The sequence below is a fragment of the Ambystoma mexicanum genome, chromosome 9 (assembly GCF_040938575.1).
Source record: "Ambystoma mexicanum isolate Mex_15411 chromosome 9, UKY_AmexF1_1, whole genome shotgun sequence".
Lineage (NCBI taxonomy): Eukaryota > Metazoa > Chordata > Amphibia > Caudata > Ambystomatidae > Ambystoma > Ambystoma mexicanum.
Genome location: NC_090931.1, coordinates 6,598,982 through 6,610,773, shown reverse-complemented (window position 1 = coordinate 6,610,773; position 11,792 = coordinate 6,598,982). Strand labels below are relative to the sequence as shown.

The window sequence follows — 11,792 nt, the reverse complement described above, 5'->3', positions numbered from 1 at the left end:
TTGTCTGAAGAAATGCTTTTTTTCGACCCATTGTTACGCTCACCTCGTCTCTGCGGGGGTGTTGGGGCACGGTTGGAACCCTCCCTGGACTGGACTCCTCAGGTTCAAGCTCTTCCCTCGACTGCGATAGTGTAGACTGCTCGAGTTGCTGGTTATACCCCTGGGAGAAGGTAAGAGGCAATGAGAATGCTGCGGTGGAAGTGCAATCCCCCTCTGACCCTTCTTGCCAGAATTATATGAGCATGCATTTTCCCATATGACCTCACCTGTTGTTTTGTAATGATGAGTTTTCCATCCTGCTTTCTCTCAGCAGGGGCGCCGTGGACAGACCAAGTTGCGTCACTGGTCCTTATGCGTGGTGGCCGACACCGACCACGACCAATCCCGCCTTGGAGGTAAGTTTTTGTAACAATGATTATTGTCCGTAACCTTTGTGTTGATTTTTCCCCAATGATTACTGTCCGTAACCTTTGTGTTGATTTTTCCCCAATGATTATTGTCCATAATGTTGTAATGTCCTTTCTTTCCCCTTAGGTATGAAGATGGCTCGCGGAGTCGCGGTGATGGAAGAGGGTTCTAAATGATGCCAAAGTGGATCCATAAGAGCCCACTAGTAGGTAAATTGGGTTTCCGGATGATGCGCAAGTTTGTGACTTGCGCGGCCAAGGAGTTAAAAGTTTATGCAGTTGCTAACCTTTTGCTTTCTGTCTCCCTTGCAGGTTTTACCAGACGGTGCTTGATGGTGAGTGATGTTCCGAACACCTGTCGGCTGCCAGATGGAAGGATCTGCGAGGATGTTGAGCCGGAAGATGACTCCCGTGTTGTCAGGCGTTCGGAACAGGTAAGGATGCAAGGAGATGCAAGAGTTGGATCAGCGGAGACAAGTAAAATGCACACGGTAACTGCAGAGTTGGATTCGGGTAGCAGTGCTTTGAGCAATGGCGTGGCTGGTCCCAGGTAAGATGCGTGCGGTAGCTGCAGAGTTGGATCGGGTAGCGGTGCTTCGAGCGAGGGTGTGGCTGGGCTCAGGTAAGATGCGCGCAGTAACTGCAGAGTTGGATCGGGTAGCAGTGCTTCGAGTGATGGCGTGGCTGCTCTCAGGTAAGATGTGTGCAGTAGCTGTAGGATGGAGTTTGGGAGACTGAAGATAAACTTGATGAACTGGAAACAGGTAAGGATCTGTAGATGGCAGTAAGCGTTACGCTGCTCCAGCAGACTAACGCGAACTGCCAGAATGTGGGTAGGGCTGGCTTATATAGCCTGGCCCCAGCCACTCCCTTTAGGCCCTGCCTTGTAGCCCCACCTTACCACTCCCTCTGACTTCTGCACGTGCCTCCAATGTATTTGGAGGACCGCGCCTGGCCTGGATGCACCTGCCTTAGGCACACTGTATGCAGAGCACACTTTTAAATGAGCTTGGCGCTAAAAGCGCCAGGACTGGGTCCATTGGGACCCTGCAGGGCATGAAGGTAATGGCCCTTGACCAGTGGCCATGGCACCCATACATTTATGACTCCTTAAAGACATGCTGCTGATTTTACATGCTCATCTTTATTTCAGGACATAAGCATGCATTGCCCATTGAGACTGCAGTAAATCCCATTCCCCACATACTTCTTCTTATTCTTTGGTTACGGGAACTGTGTTCCTTCAGGTGCATGAATGCTGGCCTTCATGTAGTCTATGATCTCTTCATCTGTCAGTTTCTTAGTTTTCCATCCTGATTTGACATCAATCATGGTCTTCATTCCTACAGGTTTCTCTGCAGTCTTCTTACATTTTGAGATCATTATCCTGATCACACAAATCCAAGCAAAACCATCAATATCAGGGCTCCAAGGAACTTCAACATGTCCACCATCCATTGCGGAACCCATGAGAAGATTGATCCAAACCAACTGTCATCAGCAACGTCTTCCAGTTCATCTATCATCTGGACATGTAATTTCATCAGCAGCGTTATGGCCTCTGTCAAGATGCCATTCCCATCATCATGAGAAGGTATGAATGTGCAGCGTGATTGTCCAATTTTGGCATAAACAACTCCATCCATAGCTGTGATCACATCCAGGACATACCTATTCTGAAGTGTCATCAGTCGTATGGCTCTCAGCTCTTCCTTGATAGCATTGAATCCCTTTATGGTAGTGTTAATCGTCTGTAACAATTCCCACCTGGTTATCTGTAACCACTTGCTATTTGTTGCTGTCTGGATCCTGGGCATGAAGATTATTGTGAATATCAATGAGGTCTGACTGAATAATCTGTGTTCATATGGAATAGTATCAAAAGATTCTATTGACTTAGCTGAAAAATAGTTCTCTATCTTCATCCGATTTATCAGCTCAGCAGATCTCTTTTTCCTCAGGTGAGCATCTGCTTTTGTAAATTCACTAATGTTCAAGTCACTTTTAGCAATTACCAATGGACAATCACTATAGAAGACCATCCTCCCCAATCTCTAAGCAGCTGCATGTAAGCTCTGGATCCACAGGCCCAGTAGTGATCCATTATCACTGGTGTTCCAATGTTCTTCCTGGTACATCAAAGACTCGACCACAATTATGATTTTCTTGTGCCATTGTTTCTGAAACACAGCTTTTCACTGTCCCGAGGCACTATCTGTAAAGGCCTTTGTCTTTGACCCATGTCAGTAGTTTAGCAAGTCTTGGCCATAAAGTTTTGCATCCGTTTTCCACAATGTCAATGGTTGGCTTGCGGTGACCAATCACCACCCAGGCCCTGTAGATAACCACACCTTCCTCCCAGGCATCTGGAGAAAGTACTGAACCCCAGATTTGCATCTGGCCTCTTTCCTTACAGCTTCAAGTTTCTTCTGCGGTTTTTCCTGGGCTCTCATGTCTGCTGTTTACTTCCCATCTGATTCTAGCTCCTTTCACTAAGGTTGTTCATATCTTCTCACATGGTATCTGGTATGTGGTCTTGCTCTTTTCTTTGTGTCTTGGACATAATCATCTTCGTCTGGAGCTGTCCATTCTGTTGCCCATACCAAAGATGCTGTTCGGCCCATAAACTGACCTCTTACCTGGCAGAGTGCTATGTGCAGTGGCGTCTGCTATCATGGGGGGCCGGGCGCCGCCCCCCCAGAAATGAAAGAGGAAGCTAAAAGAGATTCAATCAGAGAACTTCTCCGATTGAATCTCTTTTAGCTTAGAAAATGCCTGCATTTCCTTTGCCAACAGCGCGGGGGCTCTGTGGCAAGGTAATCATGTATCAGGACCCGGCCCGTCTTTAACAGCGGGGCGCGTCCCAATTTAGTTAATTTTTTTCCATAGTAGAGTGCGTGGAGCACCTAGCCCCACGCACTCTATGTAGCCCCTTTAATTGGAAGCTTGGCGGGGTGCTTCAGGGGTAGCCCCGCCAGTATAAAATGTGCGCAAACAGCGCACTTAAATTCAGATTCCCTCCCCTGCCATGGATACAGTAATGTCATTGGCTGGCAAACAGCCAATGACATTACTGTATCTATGATGACTCACTGGCGGCACAGGGTGTTACGTGCGCCTGCGCCGCCTTCACACGTCTGTTTCTCTTTCTTTTCTTCCGACGTCGAGTGAACAGCACACGGTGCACACCAAACACGAGTGCTGCTGCAGCGGCGCCGCGGTAAGTACCATGATCCGGCCATGGGCCATCCCCATGTTTGTTTTACTTTTTTCTTTCTGTTTGGGACCGGGGACTCGGGAGTGTTACTTACACTCCCCTCCCCGGGCCGAAACTATGTGGTCCACCACGGCCCCAGGCCCAGTCAACACTGAACGACGTGTAGGCCTTGGCCTACACGTCGTTCAGTGTTGCTGCCGAGCTGCGAGCCTTGGTGGTAGCGGGCCGCTCGCTACCACCAAGGCGAGGGCCGCTGCCCTGGGCCTATTTGTTTTAACCCCGGTCCGTGCCGCAAGGGCCTTGCCTTGGGCCAAGCTGGACTGGTGCGCAAGGCCCAGGGCAGGCACTGGCCGTGCGCTGCTGCTGCCCACTCAGGCAGCCGCGGCCCGCGACCACGCATCTGCTAATTGTGCCGTTTTATATTTTCGGCATTTTCCAAAAAAAAATGCTGAAAATATAAAACGGCACAAATAGCAGATGTGTGGTCGCGGGCCGCGGCTGACCACAAAATACCTTTGCAAATGGAGGATCAGGTGGTGGGGGAGTTCCAAAAGCTAAAACCCTCTTCCGATGCCTGTCCCCCAGCACCGTGGTTCCTTACACTCCCACTCCCTACCGGCTTTCATGCAGACAAATCTGACTCCACTTTCTGACTGCTTCGAATCCCCTCCCACAGCATGGCACATTCTCTGCTCAGCTTCTCTTTCTAAAGGTTACCCTCATATTATTTTCAAATGGGCCACTCATTTGTGGAACCGACTTGGTAATTCCTTATTGGCGCTACCACTCCCCATGCGACTGATGCTAGAGCACAACCCAGTCATTCCAGCAGGCTCTCAATCATACGTGCCATTGCCTAAACACACCAGCTCTCCTCGTGGCATAACACATGTAACAGTGTTGCGAGATGGCATGATTTATGCCAGGGAATGACTATGCCGTTGGATGTATGTATTTCTAAAGCACTACACGCAGCGTTCTGCCACCTCTGGCACCAGACAGAGACCGGAATTCAAATCCATCCAGATCTATGTACACGCATGTTCTACTGTCAGCACAAAGGCCAAGCAGCACCCCAACTCGACAACCTCATGGTGTGCCTTCACTCGCATTGCCAAGCTGAGGAACATCACTCACCATCACCGTATCACCCTATTACCATAGTGACCCTAACATGAAGTTTCTATATTGCACTGCATGCAAACCTCGCCCTTCTTCCAAGCACTACAATAACGCGGGGATTTACATTGCAGTGCTCTGGACTTCCTACTGGCACGATAACAGCTTTGGTGCATTTCCATCGGGCTCCTTATCCAATCTGTTTCCCCAACCATAAGATGCGAAAAATATAAACACATCAGCGTGCATACTATGTGGTGTACCCTTTCAAAACATGAACTACAGAAAACCTGACTTCCCCCCAATGCACCATGCCAGAGACAACCCAATCTTTATGCAATTATTATAAGAACAGAGTAAACGGAATGTCGGTTTGCATTTATCCTGCAAAACGTTTCCACTGCCTTCATTCTGTGAGAAACTGTAATAAAAGAATTCACGCACTGTAAATGCAATGGACTGGAGCTCCCCCCCCTGTATCACTGCGGACATGCAAGAAAAGGCATCACTTGGAGGTGACGGCGGCATTCTGAGGGTAGTGCAGCCTGAGCGTTTCTTCGACACAAACATCAGGCCGTGTCATACGTGTTCCTCACATGCAAGCAAGGAACAGCATTTCAATAGCAATAGTATTACTTTAGAATAGTAAAACATGTCCATAAGGGCCCGGACCCAGAGAGTGTGAAATGCTAACGCCCTCTGGTGTATAAGTGCCAGGGTGGCAGGAGGAGGAAACATGCACTTTAGCATGGTCGGATGTCTTGGGTGGGCTCGCCTCCCTCTGAAGAGTAACGCCATAGCCCAGCCAGGGGAACACTTGCAATGCAGTAGATCATATCCAGGGCTGAGGGAGAGATCTTATGTTGAGGGGTGGAGAGACAGGAAGGATGCCAGGTAGGTGTCTTGTGCGGGAGGATGGGCAGGACACCAGGTAGGTGTCTTATGTTGTGGGAGTGGGGAGGCAATATATCAGATAGGGGTCTCTTGTTCTGGTTGTTGGGATGCTAGATAAGGGGTATTCTGCTGTGGGGAGGAGGGAGGCAAGATGCCAGGCCGGGGTGTTGTGTTTTTCAGGAGTGGATGCTAGCTGGCATTCTTTCGTTGTGGCATTTTGTGAGGCGGTGCATCAGGTAGGTGTCTTATGCTGTGGGATTGGGGAGGAAATATATCAGATAAGGGTATTGTGTTCTGGTTTTTCGGATGCTAAAACGGGATATTTTTTCCTGTGGGGAGGAGGGAGGCAAGATGCCAGGTAGGGGTGTTGTGTTGTGTGGATGCTAGCTGGGGTTCTTCTTGCGCTGTGGCGTTTAATGAGGCCTGACCTGACGTCAGATAGGAGTCTTTTTGTAGTGGGGAGGCAGAATGCCTGGTAGTGGCACAGCTCAGTCAAGTCGAGGGTACACGCGGGTGGACAGAGTCCACCCACTTTCTTCAGAGGGTGAACTCAGTGCCGCTGCGCTAAAATGAGAAATAATGTCCTCTTTGAATTTATGAATTAAAACCGACCTCGGGATCGAAACGCAGTTGTCAGGTTTGCAGCCATAACACTTCCCCACTGCACTTTAACCTGATGAAAAATGACAAACTAAAGGTGAAATGATTTCACCTTCAGTTTGTTATTTTTAGAAATGTCCCATTTCCATAATGCAAGTCCCAGGGAAAACCTTTGTATTGGTTCTTGGAGTTTAAAACATGCACACCTTTTAACGTTTTCAAAAACACTATCAGAAGAAAATATCCTCTCTTGGTTTTGTGTGTGTGTGTTGATTTTATGAAAGGCAAACTCCATTCGTACTGTGCAATTTGGGTGGTTATGCAAAGCCAATGTAATGAAATGTGCATATTTCACCTTGATATGCTCATTTCTGGCGACGTCCCATCCCATTGCGTGTGTTGATGGGTCCCCCACTTTAATTTGTAGGACTTGAGTTGACAGTGGTCTTGTGCTAAGGGGGCTGAGAAGGCAAGATAGAGGTTTTGTTAGGGGTTGCGTGGCAGCAGGTATGGGTTTAGTGGGACGTGCTGTACTGGGTCTATGGTGAAAGCTTGTATTGTATTGCTTGCTTGCATTGCATATAAAGCTGTTTCAATCCACTATTTATGCAACCATGTAGTTGCATGCTAGGCTCGTGTTTGTCTCTTGAGGCCTAGGTATATGGTGAAAGGCTGTACCGGGTGTATGGTGAAAGCTTGCATTGCCTATAAAGCTGTTTCATTCCACTATGTATGCAGCCATGTAGTTACATGATGCTAGGCTCTTGTTTGTCTCTTAAGGCCTAGGTACATGGTGAAAGCGCTGTACCTTCCGGGTGTATGGTGAAAATACTACACCTAAAGAACTAATCCTGCTCTTGTCCTTTCTTTTTCCCGATTTCCACCCCCATACCTCTCCCTGTAACCTTCAATTCTTTGCATCTACTTCAGGCTTTCGGAAGGAGCGTGCTAGAATGAAAAAAACCTTTACTGTACTAAACTAACTATACTATTTGTATTGCTCTTAAAAACTCCTACAGAAAAATGGAAAGAATGCCGATTCAAGGAACAATAGGCCTCATTAGAGGTTTGTCGTAATTCCTTGCCATTGCCGCCAAGCTCGTTTACTGTTACCACCACTCGGTCTGTGGATTTACCCTAGTAATAGGAGTGGGCCGGGGTAACAGCGGTGTTACTCCATTGCAATTACTGTGAAATGTGAAAGGGTGTTGGCCCCCTTTAGTTGGTTTAAGGGTGTTTACAAGATCAGATGGCCTACTTGGAATTAGGTATTCTCAGGGATTTGAAGGGCTTCTGACGATTGACGCTGGGGCCTTGTATTTAGCTGTCAGCCTGTGCTGCTTCTTGCTGTTTACCCACCTTCCCCTTTGACCTCGGCTCACTGCCTTGTGTTGTGCTTCATCTGTCTACCTTCACCCCTTCATCCCTTGTTGTGGCCAGGCACAGCTGTAGCACAGCTACACTTGCCAGGCACAGCTGTAGCAGAATTAACTACCCGTTGTTGTAGAAGCAAGAAACATGGTGCAGGATCCTGGGCATCATGACCTAATAGCAGTGCCTGGCAGAAGCTTACACCGTATGCACAAGGCCAAAATGTTGGCTTTGTCAATGCTTGTGTTTGAACAGGATCTCAGTGGCTTTGCCAATGCTGTTTTTAACAGGACTTCAGCGAAGGACACGTAGAGTGCTTATAAATCGGGTGCCTGAAGGGCTGCAGCAAATTAATTTTGTAATAATGTGAGCTCCGCAAAGCGCACTTTTAAAGCCCCGGAACGAAAACATTACAAAAATGTATATATTGCAGCGTTATACAACTGATGACTGGCACATGGTGGTAGTTGCTGGTACTTTCTTTACACATTGTACTAATGATTATTCTGGTGCAGCTTCAATGTTACAAGCAGTTAACTCTCTCTCATTCATGTGTGAAAACCATTTTAATACTGCTCTAAGCCTATGTTGTCCTTTCTCAGATCAGTCTCTCGCTTTCTCTTTACAGACCATCAGCAACACCTTACATGAACAAATCCAACCAGTCCAGGGCAATTGTGCAACTAAAAACATCAGACTTCAACCTCCACAGTGCACCTACGGGATTTGGATTTCCCATAGCCTGCGAAGGAGTTCATTGCAGTGACCATTCTCCAGAACGAGGTGAGCTAGCATAAGTCTTGTGTAGGGTTTGGTGCTCAGGGCACTCCAACTCTGTTTGTGTTCATCTGTAGTAAAGAAGGCACACAGCTATCTTGTTTAAATTCTTTTTGAAAAGAAGCCCATGTTTGTGGGGATCAATGAGGTGGGGGAAAATCTGATGAACAGTACAGGCTACAGAATGGCATCTATGACTAGCTGGGAGGGTGGCATGTGAAAATGGAAAGTCATACATATAATGCAAAAAAGGCCTGCTTATGGTTCAACGGAAGCAAACCTGTCCATTTGGAAACTGTTTTCCGAAGGATAGGATTGGTGGTTCCCACTTACCTCATGATGTCCTGGTATCTTCCAGTTGAATGGTATACAGTCATTTGTTTTACTGCTGTAAAATCCCAGTCTTTCAAACATCAGAATACCTTCTTTCTAATCTTCACCATTGCTCCCACAGTGCTTGGGAGGGATTGGGGTTGTGTCATGCAGTCAGAAAAATCTCCCCACATTCTAAACAATGTTTTTTTTTTTAGAACAGTATTAACAGAACAAACTTGCCTCATTTCTTCCATAAGTACTCATTTGCCAAACAAGCTGCAATACGTACTGTGTGGCTGGTGTCACATTTGCTAATGGGCATGTGTGTTAAAGCGTGCATAGATAACATCGGCAATTATACTCAACTGTACTGGTCGATGATACGTACAGCAGAGTTGTGTATAATTGCAGACGCTATCTGTGTCTAGTACCGACTAATTATACTTATGTGTTATTGAAGAGCATACCTAACAATGACAACATGATCCCATCTACATGTACATAATCATTTTGCTTATTAACAGGTGTCACTGTTGCCGAAAATTAATTCAGTGGACCAATTACTCTCAAAACCATTTTCCGGACTCGTACACAGTGAAAAACTGGAGGTGAAAAGACTAGGGCCTGATCGGCCAGATGTAAAAATTGAACAGTCCGCAAAAGATAGGGGAAAGGCTTACACACGCACATTTTCCATGGTGTGGTATGAAAAGAAGACATGGCTCACTGGTAGCATTGCTAAGCGGTCTTTGTTCTGCTTCCCTTGCCTGCTGTTTGGAGGTGAAACGGCCTGGACAAAAACAGGAGTCACTGACTTAAAGCATTTGTCAGAAAAAACCAAGAGACATGAATCGTGCAAATCTCATATTGAGAATATCTTACAGCTGCGCATGTTGGGAAGTGTAAACATTGCAACACAGTTGGATGATGCCTATCGCCGGAGCGTGATGAGGCCTAATGAGAATGTGGATAAAAACCGATACATCTTGTCAAAGTTAATAGAGTGTGTGCTTTTTTGTGGTGCGTTTGAATTGGCTTTACGTGGCCATGATGAAACTGAAGACTCTTTAAATCCTGGTGTATTTAGAGGCCTGGTGGATTTTGTATCCAGCATAGACAGTGCAATGGAACTACACTTAAAAAATGCAACAGTATTCAAGGGCACTTCAAAAACAATTCAGAATGAACTGCTGGACTGCATGCTCACGGTCACCAGAGAGATCATTGTAGAGCAGTTAAAATGCACAGATTATGTGGCTATTCAGGCAGACAATACAACTGATATTTCTACTAAGACTCAGTCTGTGCTAGTCTATCGCTACATTGATGAACGATACAGAATTGTTGAAAGGTTTTATGGGTTCTCTCATCTGAAAGACTCTAGTGCGCAGACCATTGCTACTGCCATAATGGAAAAATTGGACGACAAAGTATTCCCTGAAGATTGCCACAAAAAAAAAGTAATTGCGCAAACATATGATGGTGCAAGTGTAGTGAGGGGAGTGTCTGGTGGAGTCCAAAAGAAAGTAGCTGAAGTGTATCCAAATGCACATTATGTACATTGCCATGCACACCAGCTTAACCTCATCATTGAACAGGCTGTTTCAAAAATCTCACAAGCTCGAGTTTTCTTTTTGGATATCTCTGGCTTCTGTACATTTTTTTCTCGTTCTCCAAAAAGAACCGCAGTTCTAGATGAGGTATCAGATCACAGACTTCCAAAACCATCTCGCACTCGCTGGAGCTACCATATTCGGGTAGTGGAAGCCATATATCAGCACAGAGAAGCACTCCGTACATGCTTTGAGAAAATTATTGAAAGACGGACTGATTTTGAGGGGGTTACTGTGCATGAGGCCCAGGGATTCATTCGAACTCTGAAAGAGAAGGAGTTCCTTTTCTTCCTTTTTTTGTTCAATGACATAATGCCCCATGTCGACATTCTATATAACCAGCTTCAGAAGAGAGACATTGACTCTGTGTATGTGCAGAAAGCTACTGCAACTTTTATCAAGTGCATTGGCAGAGTACGTGAAAGCACGGACAATCTGGAAGCTAAACTTCCATCAGAGGCAACTTTTTCAGGTCGCAATGTAAATATGAACACTTTGAATCGTTTGGCTAAAGAAGTATGTGATATTATAGTTACACAAGCCCAAGAACGCTTTGCATTTACTAACCACTTGGAGGGGGCCAAATTGTTGCAGAGTGACCTATTTCAAACACATGGACAGTCTTTTCCCAATGATGTACTGAATGCAACTGTCCAAGCGTACCCCATGTTAAACAAGGAAAGACTGCGCACAGAGCTTTCAATTGTTTATGAGAGACCGGAATTCTCTAGTGCGAGTGGGACAATTTCTTTATTAAAAGTGTTTGTTGAAAACAATCTCGAAGAAGCATTTAGTGAGACAATGCAGTTATTAAAAATTCTGATTGCTACACCCATGACAACAGCTGAGTTTGAGCGCTGTTTCTCCACCCTGAAGCGAATTAAAACATTCTTGAGAAACACAATGACTGAGGATCGTCTGAATGCTTTGGCCATGCTGTCCATGGAAAAACAACTAATTCAAGAGATCCCTGACTTCAATAAACGGACTATTGAAAAATTTGCCTCTCTGAAAAATAGACGTGCACAATTTGTGTACAAACTTTCAAAATGATTGACCAGTGAATGTTCTGTTACAAACAAGCTATTTGCAGTTATTTTGTGGGTTACCTTGAGTTCTTTGTTTCAATGGCCTTATGTATGTTAGGATTTTGTGTAAGGTTGCAGTGATCTATTTGACAGAACAGTGAGAAATGTGAAGTATGTTTTGATGTTATGGTTGTTGGTTGCTAATAAAGCACTCAATATAATAAACTTAGTAAACTATTTCTGTTGCATTTTTCTCCATGCAATATGTATGTGCTATTTCTGAGACCTGTGCATTCCACCTGTTGCAAGTTTGAGAAACTGAAGCAATGGCAACTCAGCGAGGCAGACGGCCATTAAAGGTAGGACAAATGTCGCATTAATTAAGTGGTTAAAAACTAAAGTAATATTTTAGCTTAGTTTCCCCCTTTCAGAAAATGCCTAAAATCCCACC

General features: G+C 45.7%; 1 protein-coding gene across 1 annotated transcript; it reads left to right on the top strand.

Moving 5' to 3' along the window:
- The first annotated feature begins 5,508 nt into the window (after positions 1-5,508).
- Positions 5,509-11,547, top strand: LOC138489559 (zinc finger MYM-type protein 1-like). Its single transcript, XM_069617284.1, has 3 exons — positions 5,509-5,637; positions 8,237-8,391; positions 9,225-11,547. Exon 3 carries the CDS (start codon positions 9,396-9,398, stop codon positions 11,364-11,366), a length of 1,971 nt encoding a protein of 656 aa, XP_069473385.1. The 5' UTR covers positions 5,509-5,637; positions 8,237-8,391; positions 9,225-9,395; the 3' UTR covers positions 11,367-11,547.
- Positions 11,548-11,792: the final 245 nt, after the last annotated feature.